Genomic DNA, 16,521 nt, shown 5'->3' with positions numbered 1-16,521 from the left:
CGCCCTGAGCTCAGCCTCCGGGCCGGACAGCGGCATCGAGAGCGCCTCCGCTGCCGAGGAGCAGGCCACGCAGGGGCCCGGCGGCAGAAAGGTGACCAAGTGCAGGGTGCAGTCTGGGGAGGGGCGGGAAGGAGAAGGGGGAGGGTCTGCCGACAGCCAGCAGCGCCCCTGCCCCCTGTCCATTAGCAGAGCACTTTGGGCATCTAGAGGCACTTCTGTGGACGAACATGGTCACTTTCCATAAAGTCACCCAGCCTCGAGGTCTCTGTCTGTGAAACAGGGATGACATTGGTGTCCATCTCCTAGGGGTGGCCTTAGAGCTGAAGGTGTAATGTGCGTAGCATGCTGGCGGAGGCTCAGTAAGTTTGTTATAGTAGTGGTGATGTTAATAATTATATTTTTATTGACAATAAAAATAGTCTACAGCCATGCCACCCTGAACGTGGTGATCCCTCTGACCTTGGAAGCTAAGCAGGGTCGGACCTGGTTAGTACTTGGATGGGAGACCATCTAGGAAGACCAGGTGCTGTAGGCGTTTAAAACAAAACAAAACAATACAAATGTTAACAATAAAAATGGCCTCAATGGCTTGCAGAGGGCTCCACAGGCCCGTTGCAATCTGAGACTCCCATTGCAGGCGGGGCTTGGAGCAGAGCAGCAGGTAGGGCTAAGGAAGCCCTGGCAGGGCAGAGAGAGGACCCAGTGTCCCAGGGACAGGCAGGCTGGTCCATCAGTGCTGTCCCTGAATCCTCTCTCCCTGCCTCATAGGAAGATGAGGGGGCACTGCTGGCCCTGCAGAGCCAGGTGGCCCGGCTGGAGGAAGAGAACCGAGACTTTCTGGCCGCACTGGAGGACGCCATGGAGCAGTACAAGCTGCAGGTGCGGCCGGCCCGCCACGGTGGGGGGAGGCTTCCTGGAGGAGGTAAAATTGAGCCATTTCCCAGGATGAAAGATAGGTCAAGGTGGGTTCTGGCAGGGTGGATAGGGACGAGGGGATGCACCAACGAGCAAAAGTGCAGGTGAGGAGCAGAATAGTGCAGGGGGTGTGGACGTGAGGTGGGACTGGAGGGGCAAGCCAGGTGGCGTGCTGGAGTCACTCTTTTTATCCCAAGTTAACTGGATCAGCATTGCTCCTGGCGCCCTCTGGTGGCAGCGATTGGAATGGACGTGGAAGACGTGTACTTGGATGGGAGACGGCAGGGCGGAGTGATAGGCGGCAGGGCGGAGTGAGAGCCTGAGCCCCAACTAGCGCAGTTTGTGTGTTGGGGGGATGGGAACCAAGAGGTGGTCAGAGGGATTTGGCCCTCAGTTTTAACCCAGATGGAGCAAGCGGCCTCAGACCTGTTCTTCAGTCCCCTGTCCTCCTGCCTCAGAGCCCTGCAGCAGCGCCCCTGCCCCCATCCGTGTCCCCCATCAGCACCTGGACCATGTCTTGCAGAGCGACCGTCTGCGTGAGCAGCAGGAGGAGATGGAGGAGCTGCGGCTGCGGCTAGAGCTGGTGCGGCCTGGCTGGGGGGCCCCAGGGCTCCTGCAGGGCCTGGCTCCTGGGTCCTTTGTGCCCCGGCCTCACACAGCCCCCCTGGGGGGTGTCCACAGCCATGTGCTAGGCATGGTGCCCCCTGCCTGCCTTCCTGGAGATGCAGTTGGCCCCGAGAACGGGGTAGAGGTGAGGAGGTGGCGAGGCTGGGCGTGTGCTGGGCCTGCTGGACCGGGCAGGCTCAGGCGGGGGAAGGGTCATACTGGAGAACGTCCTTCGCCCTGTGCTTTCATGGAGCCAGCTGTGAAATGCTCCCTCTTGAATCCTTAGAGGAAGGAGACTCGGTAGGGCCTCCGGAGGGTGGTGCCCCTGAGAATCCCTGGGATAGCTGGAGATTGCCTGGGGGTTACAGAGGGCTTCTGGCTTCCAGCACTGGATGGGTAACCTGCATACCTCCAGAGATGGGGAACTTATTACTTCTGTGTTTCTTTGCAAATTTACTTTTCCATGAGCCCTAATCTCCCCGAGCCTGGTCTCCTTCTCCTAGTTCTGTCACTGGGGGCTTTTGGACAAAGGCTGCTCCTGCATCTGCCTGAAAGCTCTGGGTCCTCTCAGTTCTCACTTCACAGAGTCTGTTACGAAGCCACCACTCTGGCCAGGCGTTGTTAGCAAGATAAGACTTGGGTGCAGATGACCTGTATACGAGAAACGCAGATGGTACCAGGGGCTGCGGGGGCTGGGGAGGGGGCGATGGGCAGGGAGGAAGCTCCTGCTCAGACTCGAGTTTGGCCTCTGCGAGGTGTCACTGAGGTAGACAAATGAGGGGCAGGCGGGGCTTAGATGTGAGCGAAGACTTGTAGATGGGAGTGGCTGATTGACAGAGGATGCCCTTGCAGGCTTCGTGTCTGAAACCCTGACACTCCTTCAGCAGGTGACGGATGGCAGGGAGGCAGGAGTCAAGTTGCTGGAGGAGACAGACAGACTGGAAGGGGGCTCTTCAACTGCATCGGAGGATGAGGAAGAAGAGGGGGAACAACCGCCACCCCAGCGGACCCTGCACCTGCGCAGGTGAGTCGGACCCACTGCCAACCTGACAAGGACTGGCTCAGGGCCCAGGCTGGGAAGACCTGTGGTCTCAAGGTGCCCTCACCTACGTTGCCCAGCTGGCCCTTGAGGGTTAGCGGACAGGAGCAGTGGGCTCTGCACTGAGTCCTTGTGGGGGTCGGTGTGCTGCAGAGTGGACCAGGCCTCTTGGTTCTCGGCCTCCGTGGCAGTCCTCGGTGTCCCCAGCTGCCCTGCACCCACTAAGCATGGCCCCTGGCCTTGGGGTTCTGCCAAACCACCCATTGACCCCGAGGAGATGGAAAGCCAGTGGCTTGTCTTCCTCTCTCCAGCCCGAGGAGTAGCTGGGGACGGGTACAGACTCCTGCTTCTGCCTTCTAGAGACGGGATCAGCAAGGGGAGCCAGAGGCCGGAGGCCGGCCCAGGGAGTCCTCACAGCAGGAAGGATTCGGAGCTTCGCCTTGAGGAGCTGGGTGCAGCCGTCCTAGAGCCCAGAGGTGAGCTTCAGGGGATGCAGAGGGCTCCGACCCCTTCTCCCCTCCATGGTCCTGGATTGGCCACCCTGGACAGTCCACGCATCATCCTTGGCCACCCCTGCCCAGGGCACGCCTCCCGCATTGTTGGTTGTGGCAGCAGCCTTGACAGTGGCCTTTCACAGCGGTGCGTGGGAGCAAGGCCCAGGCTCGGCCCCACCAGGCCCCCGCTGCCTCCGAGTGGCGGCTGGCCCAGGCCCAGCAGAAGATCCGGGAGCTGGCCATCAATATCCGCATGAAGGAGGAACTCATTGGCGAGCTGGTCCGCACAGGTGAGGGGGTGGGTGCTGGGGCGGCCCCCACATGAGGGTGGCTCAGAGTGGGGCCCGATGGCCTAGGTTTGATACCCAGCTCAGCATATTCCAGCTGTGTGACCGTGAGCAGGTAGGATAGCCCCTCCGTGCATTTTCTCATCCCTAAAATGGGTACGGTGGTACCTGCTTCACCAGGTGGTTGCGAGGAAGGATGAAATGAGTCAATTCAGGTGAAGGGCTTGGAATAGCTCTTGGGAAGCATTATTATTATTTATGAAGTACCCGCTCTGTATCAGACACTGCTGGGCACAGAATCTCTCGGTCTTGGGGAACACACAGTGTCCCTAAATCATGCTACATTTACTACTGGTGATACATGTGATGGAGTAGGGGATGATTTTAAATGGTGACAAGCTGAACCTTTTTATTTTAATAATTATGAATTTATTATAAAGCGCATTATGAAAAATTTCAGACAGATGCAAAGGAGAGATTAATACAGTGGGTCCCAATATATATACATGTGACCGAGATCAGCAGTTATCGAGATTTTCCCATATTTGTTTCATCTTTTTTCGTTGCTGATAAATAAAGTTACTGGGATCAGGTTGGTTAATGACATTATATGAGTCTCAGGTGTCTGTTTCTGTAACACATCATTTGTGCGTAGTATGGCATGCTCGCCACCCTATCTATCTATCTAGTTTCCTTCTGGCACCATATATGTGACCCCATTTTCCCTCTTCACCCTCCCCCAGCCCCTCGATCATCTCCACACTGTTGTCTGTGTCTGAGTGTATTCATTTGTCACTTTTTGTTTTACGTCCCGCATTCGAGTGATATCCTGTGGTTCTTATTTCCGTCTGACTTATTTCACTTAGCGAGATACTTTCAAGATCAGTCCCCGTTGTGGCAAATGACAATATTTCATCATTTTTTATGGGGCTGAGTAGTATTTCATTGTGATTGTGTATCACGTCATCTTTATCCAATCGTTCATCGGAGGACACGGGTTGTTTCTATACCTTGGCCACTGAATAATGCTGCAGTGAACATCGGGGTGCATGTGTCGTTATAAATGTTTCCCAATTTTGGGGGTGGGTACCCAGAAGAGGGATTGCTGGGTCACATGGTGGCTGTATTCTTAATTTTTTGAGGAAATTTCATATAGTTTTGCATCATGGCTGCACCAGCTTACATTCCCACCAGCAGTGCATGGGGTCCCTTCTCTCCACAGCTTCGCCATTCTGACAGATGTGAGGTGCTGTCTCCGTGTGCTTCTGATGTGCATTTCCTTTATAGCCGGTGAGGTTGAGCGTCTTTTCCTGTCTGTTGGCCATCTTTTTTTGTTGTTGAATTGTATGAGTTCTTTATATATTTGGGATTGTATGAGTTCTTTATATATTGATATCTTGTTGGAGGTGATGTGTCTTCTTGGGTACAGCATCTGTTCAGGCCCTCCGCCGTTTTTTAATTTGATTTTTTGTTGTGGAGTTGTATGAGTTCTTTATATATTTGGGATATTGATATCTTGGAGATATTACGGTTTGCAAATTTCTTCTCCCATTTAGTCGGTCGCCTTTTTTGTCGACAGTTTCTTTTGCTGTGAAGCTTTGGAGTTTCACGTAGTCTCATTCATTTTTGTTTTTACTTCCCTTGCCTTTGGGGTCAAGTTCACAAAAACCTCTCTGTTTAGTACCTATGTTTACTTCTAAGTATTTTATTGTTCCGTGTCTTACGTTCAAGTGCCTAATCCATGTTAATTTTTGTGCAGGGTGCCCGATGGCAGTCTAGTTTCATGTTTTTGGCATGTGGCTTTCCAATGTTCCCAGCACCATTTATTGAAGAGGCCTTTCCTTTTCCCCGTTGTATGTTTTTGGGTCCTTTGTCGAAAATTGCCCACATATACTACTGTGGGTTTGTTTCTGGGCTCAGAATTCTGACCCATTGGTTTGGTTTTCTGCCAGTACTACACTGTTCTGATGACTGTAGCTTAGTATAGTTTGAAGTCAGAGAGCGTGATAGCTTCAGCTTAGTTCCTTTTTCTTAGGATCGCTTCGGCCTTTCTGGGCCTTTTGTGTTTCTATACAAACTGGAGGATTTTTTGTCCTATTTCTGTGAAAAAACGCCATTGGTATTTCGATAGGCGTTACGTCGAATCTGTCGGTTGCTGTGGGAAGCGTGGATGTTCTTCCGTCTCAGCGCATGGGTGTTTCAGGCGCGTTCATGTGTGGAGCAGAGGGTCCTTCGTCGAGTCACAATTGTACCACTTGTTAGCACGTACTGGGTAAAAAAAAACCTAGTTCATCTGTAACTTCCCTGGGTCACTCACTGCTATGGATGAGGCTGATCTCAAAAGTGAGTCGATTTAAAGAAAAAACGTGGAGTAAATGGTGTTGCTAGCGGTACAAGGGCTTGGCAATGCCCCCGGAGTGTCCGCGGCTGACAGAGGTCTGGAAAAGCCCCCAGGGGGACGGGCAGATGGCCCTCGTGGGGGCGGGGCTGCCCGTGCTGACGCCGCACCCCCTCCTCCTCCCAGGGAAGGCGGCCCAGGCCCTGAACCGCCAGCACAGCCAGCGCATCCAGGAGCTGGAGCAGGAGGCCGAGCGGGTGCGGGCCGAGCTGAACGAAGGCCAGCGGCAGCTGCGGGAGCTCGAGGGCAGGGAGCCCCAGGACGCTGGCGAGCGGACCCAGCTCCAGGAGTTCCGCAAGAGGGTCGCTGCTGCCCAGAGCCAGGTGCAGGTCAGCGTCGGACCCTGGGGTTGGCAGCGTCGGCCACCCAGGCTGGTAGGGGGTGGGGGGTGGGGGTCCTGGGATCAAGACGCGTGGGCTCTGGGGCCCAAGCTCAGTGTGGAAGCTGTGGGTGCCCAGGCCTTCCTGGCTGGTGGTGCCGACACCCTCCTGGCCTCCCAGGCTGAGGCCAGTATTATGTCCAAGCCGGTAGTACTGAGGCTCAGCTGAGCTGTAAACACAGCAGAGGCGGGGAGGCGGGTCCTGCCTGACAACCGTCTGGGAGAGTAAGGACAGGGTGAGGGGTGGGCATCGAAGAAAGTCAACCTTTCCTCGTGCAGCCCTCCCCACCCTCTGGCCATGTGTCTGCCCTTCCAGCCACCCATTCACTTACCTCTCCCTCCCGTCTTCCATATGTCTCCCCATCAGCCCATGTGTCCCTCTAATCTACCTGTTTATCCCTTTATCAGTTAATGTGACCAACTGTCCATTTGTCTATCTACCCTTTCATCTTTCTATTCCCTTTGATCGGTCCATGCATTATCTGTCCATCTGTTTTTGACCTGTCTGTGAGCTCATCCATCTTTCAGTCCACCCACCCACCTTCGTCCATCCGGACGTCTTTGCAGCTGTCCGTCCCTCGTTCATTCCTTGTCCTGTCAGCTCACGTGTCCAGGAGATAGTACAGTGGGGTGGTCAAGAGCGTGGGCTCGAATCCTAGCTTTGTTAGCTGTGTGTCCTCAGCTGAGCTTCCTAACCTTTCTGCGCTTCAGTTTCCTAATCTATTAAGTGGGGGTAACAACAATCATACTTTGTGATCGGCTCATTAGGGTCATTTAACATACCTAGAGCACTGGGCACGTGCCCGGTACATAGTAACGGTCAGCACACCTCCCATTAGTAGTCCCTTCGTATTTTTATTAGTCCATCGTCTGTCCGCCTGCTTTCCCTTCTTTCTGTCCCTCTATCATGGTTCTTTGGTTGGTCCTGCCCTTCCCCGTGAAGTGCCAGGCACCGTGCCAGGCTCGCGACGGCCCAGCGGAGGCTGTGTTGCTCGGTCCCAGGTGCTGAAGGAGAAGAAGCAGGCGACGGAACGGCTGGCGTCGCTGTCGGCCCAGAGCGAGAAGCGGCTGCAGGAGCTCGAGAGGAACGTGCAGCTCATGCGCCAGCAGCAGGGCCAGCTGCAGAGGCGGCTTCGTGAGGAGACGGAGCAGAAGCGGCGCCTGGAGGCCGAGATGAGCAAGCGGCAGCACCGCGTCAAGGTCGGGCTCTCGGCTGGCTGGGTGCGGCGCCCTGGGTCCCCGCCAGGCTCCGTCTAGGTCCCCTGGGTCCCCGCCAGGCTCCGTCTAGGTCCCCTGGGTCCCCGCCAGGCTCCGTCTAGGTCCCATGGCTTCTCCAGCAGGTCACTCGGCCTCCCTGAGGTGGTTTTTCCACCCACTAGTGAGGAGAGTTATAGGAAGCTCGAGGCCGGGGTGAGGGTTTAGTGAGATGAACCACAGAAGGCGGATCGTCCTGACTTCTGTCCCCTGGGCCCCGGGGAGACGCGGGGGCGTGGGGCTGGGCACAGGGGTGCACATGGCCCTGCCCTGAGCCTGTCGCCTGAGCCTGTCCCCACGCGCCCCCAGGAGCTGGAGCTGAAGCACGAGCAGCAGCAGAAGGTCCTGAGGATCAAGACGGAGGAGATCGCGGCGTTCCAGAGGAAGCGGCGCAGCGGCAGCAGCGGCTCCGTGGTCAGCCTGGAGCAGCAGCAGGTGGGCTGGGCCTGGGCTGCGCCCCAGGAGACCCGCGGCCTGGCGGTGTCCGCGGCTGGGCACGCCTTGCTCCCCGCCATGGGGGTGCGAGGGCTGAGTTCCCTCCCGCCTCCCCTCAGAAGATCGAGGAGCAGAAGAAGTGGCTGGACCAGGAGATGGAGAAGGCCCTGCAGCAGCGGCGGGCGCTGGAGGAGCTGGGCGAGGAGCTGCGCAAGCGGGAGGCCATCCTGGCCAAGAAGGAGGCCCTGATGCAGGAGAAGACGGGGCTGGAGAGCAAGCGCCTGCGGTCCAGCCAGGTGAGGGTCCTGTCCTGCTCATGACCTCCAGGGCTCCGGGATGTCTCTGGCGCAGGTTCTGATGTGTGGGCAGAACCCCTCAGGGTGTCCACCCCCCAGTCCCTTTTGCCCCGTTAGCCCTGCTCTGAGACCGCACAGGCAGGAGCAGCGGGTACAGAAAGGTGGGACGAGACAGTCGTCACCGGCATGGGTCCGCTGGGCTTCATTGCTCCCTCGTGAGCAGGACGCTTCTGAGCCCAGCTTCCTGCTGTCAGGTGAATCCTAACGATGCCGATGCCGTGAGGGTTTGAGGGGCCTGCCAAACACAAAACCCAGCAGCTGTCCCTGGTGTGGGCCGTCCCTCTGTGAGGGTGGGGCCTGCTCTGCCCCTAATCCCAGGCAGTGTCGCCCCCAGGCGCTCACCGAGGACATCGTGCGGGTGTCCAGCCGGCTGGAGCACCTGGAGAAGGAGCTCTCCGAGAAGAGCGGGCAGCTGCGGCAGGGCAGCGCCCAGAGCCAGCAGCAGATCCGCGGGGAGATCGACGCCCTGCGCCAGGAGAAGGACTTGCTGCTGAAGCAGCGCCTGGAGATTGACGGCAAGCTGCGGCGGGGCAGCCTGCTGTCGCCCGAGGTACGTCCCATGGGCTGGCCCAGTGCCCGGCACTCCGCTGTCTGCTGTCCTCTTCCTGCCCGGCCTTGGCACTCTGGAACACGCGTCCTTCCCGTGACAGCCCCCAGAGGGTAGCTCTCTGGACTGGCTGCTGCTCTAGTCCCTTGTCTGTCTGGGACACACAGGGGCTGGGCCCGGCCGCGCCCACAGGTCCCTTGCAGCTGGAATCTGGGCTCACTCTGTATCCTGCGCTGCACTGACCACTTCCCTGTGTGGGAGTGCGGTTGGGACCACACCTGTGTGCCTTCCCCGAGCAGCAGAGGAAGCCCATGTGAGGGTCACTCGCCAGCACCGCCTCTGCTACCTCTGTGGCGGCCCAGCTGTGCCATCTCTTCAGTGCAGGGCATTCTGAGCTTCCGGAATGCAGGTCACTCAGAGCTGCAGCCACAACCTCCCTGCCAGGGTCCCTGTTCCTGCCCTGGTGACTGATGCGCCTCTCAACATGCTGCTCGTGTGTTCAGGGCGAGGGGGCACCCAGGACTCAGTCGATTGGGGAGCGGGCGTCGTGCGGCTCAGGGAGCCAGTCCCCATGCTCCACGTGTCCCTGTGTCTGCACAGGAGGAACGGACTCTGTTCCAGCTGGACGAAGCCATCGAGGCCCTGGACGCTGCCATCGAGTACAAGAATGAGGCCATCACGTGCCGCCAGCGGGTGCTGCGGGCCTCGGCCTCCTTGCTGTCCCAGTGCGAGATGAACCTCATGGCCAAGCTCAGCTACCTCTCGTCCTCAGAGACCAGAGCCCTCCTCTGCAAGTACTTTGACAAGGTAGGTCCCCGGCCCATGACCCTGGCCTAGTCCTTCCGGAACTCGCGAGGCGGGTTTCTGAGGGCAGCTCCAGACAAGGTCCCAGTTCCTCCCAGGTGGGGGACAGGACCAGGGCCAGCTCGTCTGCAGGGCTCTTCTCTACAGCCCTTCGTACCTAGTGCAGCCCCTCCCCCCACCCCCATCCCCATCCCCACCGCCCCGTCTGTTCTGATCACAGCTTCAGGGGGACCCTGGACCACATCAGTGGTTCTCAACAGGGGACGATTCGGCTAGCCCACGGGCCATGGGGGCCATGTCTGGAGATACTTTGGTTGTCAAGATAGTCGGGGGTAGAGGCCAAGGATGCTGCTGAACACCCTGCAATGCACAGGCCCGGCCCCCGCTACCAAAATCGATCTGACCCAAAGTGTCCGTACAACCGCGGCTGAGAAATCTCAGCTTCTATGAAACCCCACAGCGCGAGGGATCAGCTTCAAAGCGTCTTAGTGTGTGACTGGGAGAGTTTGAGGCAGAGATGGGAAGTAAGACTCATCTTGAGGTAGAGCTAGCTCTCATCACTCCTAAGTTGCTGCCCAGACGCTGTGGAGACCGATTTCTTAGTGAGGTGTGCCATGGCGGTGGGTCTGCCTGCCGTCCCTGGTTGAGGGTCACCTGGATCTCGGGACAGGTGGTGACGCTGCGGGAGGAGCAGCACCAGCAGCAGGTTGCCTTCTCGGAGCTGGAGATGCAGCTGGCGGAGCAGCAACGGCTGGTCTACTGGCTGGAGGTGGCTCTGGAGAGGCAGCGCCTGGAGATGGACCGCCAGCTGACCCTGCAGCAGAAGGAGCACGAGCAGAACGTCCAGCTCCTCCTGCAGCAGAGCCGAGGTGAGGCGCCCAGCCGCACGCACTCCCAGGCCCCGCCCCGCCTGCCCGCAGCACCTCATCACCCTGTCCCGTTCCCTCTAGACCACCTTGGCGAAGGGTTAGCGGACAGCAAGAGGCTGTATGAGACCAGGATTCAAGCTCTGGAGAAGGAGCTGGGCCGTCACATGTGGATGAACCAGGAACTGAAACAGAAGCTCAGTGGGGTGGACGCCACAGGCCAGAGCCGGGGTCAGTGTCACCGCCCCCGCCTGGACCCCATGTCCGGTTTCTTCCTTTGTTCAGGGAAGTTCGTGGGCAGCTCTCCGGGCAGACCACGGCACCTGCAGCTGTTACTGGGTCATTTCATATGCAGCTCACTGTGCTGGGTGCTGGGAAGCTCGGGCTCCAGGGAGCTGCCGATGCCTCCACACCTGACAAGGATGTCATTCTCATTGTCCGTGACAGGTGGGGAGAAGAGGACCCTGTGCCTGGAGAACAGGTTACCCCCTGGAAATGAAGATGAGCCCCACCCAGCACCTGAGGTTCTCTGGCAGCCCCCTGTAGCTGAGGGTTCCGCCCGTGCCCGGGAGGACGTACGGGACCTGGTCCGGGCCCCGCTCCCACTGACGTGGAAACGCTCCAGCCTGTGCGGTGAGGAGCAGGGCTCGCCAGAGGACCGGCGGCAGTGGGAAGCGGCGGAGCCTCTCCTGGGGCGAGCGGTCCCTGTGGGGGAGGGGAGCCTGCCCTGGAACCTCGGGCCCCTGGCCAGGCCCCGGCGGGAGCTGCTGCGCAGGGCCAGCCCAGGGATGATCGATGTCAGGAGAAACCCCCTGTAGGCTCCCGAGCGGAGCCTGCTGAAAGGGACAGCGGCCTCCTTTTGCATCTGTGGACAGTCCTCACCTCACTCCAAGTCAGGTCCTGATCTTCACACGATTGGAGCCAACAAATCTGCGCCATGACCCAAATGAACCGGACTCAAGTCGTTTTTAAAAAGACATTCGTACTCCTGCCAGTCACCTCCTTTAAGCTGTGGTACCCCATAGCCAGCCTGGAGAGCTTGCTTAAGGATAGTTCTGGCCTCGGGTCTGCACGTGTGCACCATCAGTTCTGGGATTCGGCCAGGGCGAGTGACAGAATGGCCAGCAGCAACAGGTTGTGGTCTAAATGGTCTTATGTATGTGGGGGGAATTGGGAAACTTAGTACGTTTTTAGGATTTTATAAAACCATTTTGTAATAAATGACAATCTTTGGAGAAATGGGACTTTTTACTTAGAGTGTGATTTATGGTAGTAGGAATCAGACCTGGGAACACAACAGGCTGAAGTTTTCCAGAGGCCGTGGGACAGCTGCGTCAACTCTGGGCCAAGACTCGATGGCCGTCGGGCCCACGGGCACTCCTGCAGGCAGACCCACGGCCAGGTGTGCCTCCTCGTGGACAGCAGGGACTGTGCCGTGGGCAGCTCTCCGGGCAGACCTCGCGGGGTGGCTGCTCTACGCTCGTGGCCAAACCCATACTGGAACGTGAAGCAGACGTGCCCGAATGCTGAGCGGCTAGACGTGACTTTACTGCAGGGAGTGTGGAGCATGGGTTCTGCCGCCTGCCAGAGCCCTCGTTCTGTTTGGTGCTTTAGTTGACAAGCACCGCCTGTCTCAGCGCCCCAGCCTTACAGCAGCTGCTCCAAGGACCCAGGCGTGGGGTCCCTTCTCCCACTTCACAAGCGAGTCACAGTGGTCCTGGCCTGGGGTCCCGGTGTGCCAGCTCCTTGCCTGGTTCCTGACTCCCAGGCTGCCCGAGCGACAGCACCAGGTACAGCGCCTCCCTAACAAGTGGCAGGACCTGGGGGGGATGGAGGCTTGGGACCAAGACCCTCTTTTCTTTATGCCCATGGGGCGACCTTACCTTCAGCTTTTGAACTTCCCCAGTTCCATTCCACCCTGGTTCTTCCCATTCCTGTGCATCAAGCCCAGGCTCACATACGGGGCAGGTCAGCAGCGCCCCGGCTCAGACAAACTGAGTTTCCGGGTTCACTGCTGAGATTTCCTCCACGGTCTGTATGCATCTGGAGTCCCCGATAGCCCCAGAGGAAACCGCTCCGGGCACTTCAGCCCAGGGCGTGCAGTGGACCCGGATGAGCTCAGCAGTGTCTGCAGTTAAGCCGGTTCCACTCTTACTAGCTAATCAGCTTCTTCCGCGTGTAAGTTCTGCTGATGGGGCGTCTCCTGGAGAACGACTGGCTAAAAGGAGAGTCATCTGCCAGGGGGGGAAAGACATCCACATCCTCATCTAGAAAAAGGCAGAGAGAGTTAGCACCCAGGAGGTAACAGAACAGAATTTAAAAAACGGCTTGAACCACAGAGGGCTGCAGGAAGTTCCCTCCCGCACAGATGCTGTGCACTTTCCAGCCCTCCCGCCCCCGACCGTCAGCAGCAGTGACTGAAAAGCAGAGCGCGTCTCGTTCTTTAGTGGGATCGTCTTCAGTATTCTCTGTCTCAGGTCTGGGGGCTTTATGCTATTTTGCATGATTTGTATCATGGTCTTGAAGGGTGAGGATCACCGGAGGCCCCCATCTCCTATACTGCACCCTCAAGTTCTAGAAGAAGGAAACCTACGAGGTTTGAGCGATCCCCAGGCTCCACCCAGTTCTTCTCCAGGCAGGATCCCGGAGTCGGAAGGGTGACCGGCAAAGCCAGTCCCGTCGCGCTGAACGTACAGGACGCACAGGGGAAACGGCTATTTCTAACGCTCCTTCCTCTTCAGGTCACCGTGACTACGGCTGAGCAGGGCATGGTGTGCCACTTCTGTCACTGTCTTCGAGAGGCTCAAGTCATTTGGTAGGATGTTTTTGGAGGGCGGGGGTGGGGGGATTCTGCTCAAATGCACATAAGTTGTAATGTGGCGTGTCACTGTAGGGATGGAACCTTCTGTCCCATCCCTGGGCGGTCCCTACGTCTCCTCCAGAACTGCATTCCTGGCAGCCCTGTGCTAACTGCAGTCACCCACGGGGTACAGTCTGACCCTGGCAGGAGCCTCTAGGACCTCCCACGAATTACCTCCGGGGTCTCTGCGCCGAGAGCAGGGCGTCCTCCCCCCGAACAGCAGCGGAGACTGGGTCAGAGCCTGGAGGCCACTGGCAGAGAGGCAGCTCCGCACGGCACAGCCGGAAGGTGAGGCAGAGCCTAAAGCGATGGCACTCGGTCAGCACTGGCCCGTGCTGCCCCAGACGAGGAAGCCCGGGCCTTCTTAAGCAGCAGCTCCTCAGCAAACAGGACCCGACGGATACCGCGGGCAGCGAACTCACCCGAGCCGAAGCCCTCGTCGTCGCCCGTGGCGGGGAGCCGTGGCGCTCCCGCGCTCGGAGACCTCTCCTCACTCTCGGGAACTTCCACGCCTTCTCTCTGCTCGTCACAGGTTCTCTTTGCTGGGCGTTCAGCTTCCCCCTTGGCAGACAGGAGTCTCTTCCTGGAACCCAACCCAAACTGTGCCCCGGAGAAGCCTTCCTCAGCCTCAGTCACACTGTCCCTGGGAGGCGACTGGTCTGGCAGCTGACATACCCCCTCGAGCTCAAAGTCCCCCAAGAATGGAGTCTGGCGGATGCCGAGGCCGAAGCCTGGCTCCTCTCCCTGTGGCTGGAGCAGCGACACACAGCCAGAAAGTTCTGTGGCGACCGCAGCCCTCCCCGCAGCGGGGCCGAGGCAGCAGCCCACCGCCCGCTTCCTGCGCGGCCAGTCCTTGATGCTGTCGGGGGTGGTTTTCCCGCTGTGCTTGGGAGACGGTGTCCAAGGAACCCCACCATCTGTCTGTGACGGACAGGGGGTGCTAGAGGGGCAGTGGGTGGGGGTACAAGACCGGCAGATGTAGGTTTGTCCGCCGCCCTTGCCGGGGGTGCTGTGCGAGGGGCGTGGGCAGGGGGGTGACATGTAGGCAGTTTCGGCTTTGGCGGATGATGTGCTGAGACCAGGGCGGGCACCCTCGTCCCTTCTTGGGGGCTCAGCCTCTGACAAAGAGCTGGCATCGACCTTCTTAATCCGCAGCTTGGGAAGGCCGGAGGCTGGCATCTCCAGCTCCATCTCATAGGTCTGCGGGCTGCCAGGGGCTCCTGGAAGCCGGGGCGAAGCGAGGCTCTCCAGCTGCACGGCAGCCTGGGGCCGCCTCTTGTGTGCACTATGTTGCAGGGTGCATGACGGTGAAAAGGGGGAGCTGGGCCCAGAGGAAGGTGGAGACAGAGGGCTCCCAGGGTTCGTCAGGGAAGGCTCATCGGTACCCTGCATCTTTAACCCCTTTCCTCCTCCCACGAGAGAAACATCGCTTTGCAAGTCGTCACTGACGTGGTCCTCAGCTCCATCCACGAGACTGAGGTACTCCGTGTCCTCTGCAACGAGCCAAGGAGAGGCTGTGTGGCAGTCACTCCCGAAGCCAGTCCCAGGGTCACGGTGCCTTTCAGGAGAAGGCTGAGGAGCGGCGTTCACTTCCTTCTGGTCCTTTCTAGCGTCCGCGTTTCCAGTGACGCCAGCTCTAGGAGCAGCGGAGGTGTGAGGTTGGCACTCCAGGAAGCTTTTTTCGGGGTTCGAGGTCTTTCTGTGCCTTTTCCCACTTTTAGAAGGGGGCGGAGGGGGGACGATGGCAGACAGAGCTGTCTGTGAGGTTTTGGCGGGGGTCGAAGGGGCAGGACAGGAGAGCTGTGTGGCGATATGGGATGATGTCTGGGCATCTTTCCCATCCCGCTGTCCAGTGGGGAAAGATTCTGTGAATGATTTCTCGAGTGGACTCTTGGAAATGTCACACAAAGGAGAGTTACAAGGTTCCTTAGGAGAAACGGGTGGGGAAGGGGTCATGGTGGGGTCCCGTGGCCCGTCTGGGGCTGTGAGCACTGGATCCTTCCACGGCTGCGGCGGCGCAGCTCCGGGGGCCTGGGGACGTGGGGGTTGCGGACCCTGAGGTGTGCCCGCTGAGGCAGTTGCTCCACATGCCCTTTCGGCTGCCGCTCTCGGAGACCACTGAAGACAGTGTCCGGCAGGAGCCGGACTCTCCCTCCAGGTCTGGGCAGTTGACAGCACTGGTACTGCAGGAGAAGAGGTGCTCTTGGGCCTGGAATTCACTGAAGGTGGCCCAGTACCATTCGGCACAAATGCGGGGGGCTGGCTGCCTGGCCTTTCGGGAGTTTTGGGCATCTTTCCCAGCAGAGAGGCTCCTGCTTCTGGCAGGGAGTGTCCTTTCTGCAGAGTGACTTCTGGTGGAGGTGACTCCGAGGCATGCAAGATTGAGTCTTTGAAGGACTGAGAAAGGACATGCTTGACAGGAGTTGCTGCTGCAGGGGATCTGTGCAGCCTTTCAGGGGAGCACAGTAGAGTCTGGGGTGTATGGCAGAGCCCTCTGAGCGTTGTCCTAGAAGAACTGGGGGATTTCCAGTCACTCTTCTTAGGTGTCTGTAAGGAAAAATGCTCACTTCAGTGCTTGGGCATCATAACCCTCATTGTGTAAGATTATTTCAGTAACCTGTAAGGTAAGGAGCCGAGTGGGAGGTTTATTATCAGTGAAAGGATGAATGACCTTAAGTTGGATACGGGCATGTTTCCACTTATAAAAACAGACTCAGCTTTTACTTGGCACTGGTGCCAGAATTTTAGCTAGAATTTTAGCTAGTTTCCCTATGACAAATAATTTGTATTTCTCATTCCACAAGCTTTTACTGAGTGCCTACCACATGGCAGGGATGCTCTTAGGCAATGAAGATACAGTATGGGTGGAAAAATAAAACAACTACTGGTGTGTTTTTCTTTTAAGTTAACACCACTTTCATAAGGGTGATATCGGTTAGTCAATAAAGTTATAAACCAGTTTCAAGTGTATAAATCTACAACAGATCATCTGTATATGACACTGGGCTCACCACCTTCTAAACACCTAAAAAGCATATACAAGTTTCACACCACCAAAGAAAATGAGGGGGGGGGGGAATTGTACAACAACACACCAAGAAGTCCGGTAGGAGACATGAGCATGAGGGAGCGGTGGGAAACAGGTCCTTCCTTCCTTCCTTCCTTCCTTCCTTCCTTCCTTCCTTCCATCCTTCCTTCCTTCCTTCCTTCCTTCCTTCCTTCCTTCCTTCCTTCCTTCCTTCCTTTCCTTCTTTCCTTCTTTCTTTTTTCAGAAACAGCAT

General features: G+C 57.8%; 2 protein-coding genes and 1 pseudogene across 2 annotated transcripts in view; 2 read left to right on the top strand and 1 right to left on the bottom strand.

The window, feature by feature from the left end:
• Positions 1–11,619, top strand: part of KIF7 (kinesin family member 7) — an 18,444-nt gene extending 6,825 nt beyond the window's left edge. Inside the window, exons 6-20 of the mRNA XM_015593379.2 lie at positions 2–91; positions 769–879; positions 1,439–1,666; positions 2,406–2,545; positions 2,921–3,036; positions 3,198–3,344; positions 5,866–6,068; positions 7,121–7,318; positions 7,682–7,807; positions 7,927–8,103; positions 8,498–8,713; positions 9,311–9,517; positions 10,185–10,383; positions 10,465–10,611; positions 10,828–11,619. Of these exons, the coding sequence (XP_015448865.1) occupies positions 2–91; positions 769–879; positions 1,439–1,666; positions 2,406–2,545; positions 2,921–3,036; positions 3,198–3,344; positions 5,866–6,068; positions 7,121–7,318; positions 7,682–7,807; positions 7,927–8,103; positions 8,498–8,713; positions 9,311–9,517; positions 10,185–10,383; positions 10,465–10,611; positions 10,828–11,198 (2,676 nt within the window). The 3' untranslated portion in view covers positions 11,199–11,619. The remainder of the gene's footprint in view (position 1; positions 92–768; positions 880–1,438; positions 1,667–2,405; positions 2,546–2,920; positions 3,037–3,197; positions 3,345–5,865; positions 6,069–7,120; positions 7,319–7,681; positions 7,808–7,926; positions 8,104–8,497; positions 8,714–9,310; positions 9,518–10,184; positions 10,384–10,464; positions 10,612–10,827) is intronic.
• On the top strand, positions 419–535 carry LOC112484133 (annotated as a pseudogene).
• Positions 11,610–16,521, bottom strand: part of TICRR (TOPBP1 interacting checkpoint and replication regulator) — a 38,526-nt gene continuing 33,614 nt past the window's right edge. Inside the window, exons 21-23 of the mRNA XM_015593370.2 lie at positions 13,663–15,787; positions 13,415–13,540; positions 11,610–12,647 (exon numbers count right to left, since the gene is read on the bottom strand). Of these exons, the coding sequence (XP_015448856.1) occupies positions 12,535–12,647; positions 13,415–13,540; positions 13,663–15,787 (2,364 nt within the window). The 3' untranslated portion in view covers positions 11,610–12,534. The remainder of the gene's footprint in view (positions 12,648–13,414; positions 13,541–13,662; positions 15,788–16,521) is intronic.

This window comes from Pteropus alecto, unplaced genomic scaffold (assembly GCF_000325575.1).
Source record: "Pteropus alecto unplaced genomic scaffold, ASM32557v1 scaffold60, whole genome shotgun sequence".
Classification (NCBI taxonomy): domain Eukaryota; kingdom Metazoa; phylum Chordata; class Mammalia; order Chiroptera; family Pteropodidae; genus Pteropus; species Pteropus alecto.
The sequence above is the reverse complement of the archived record's forward strand: the minus strand, read 5'-3'. Positions and strand labels throughout refer to the sequence as shown.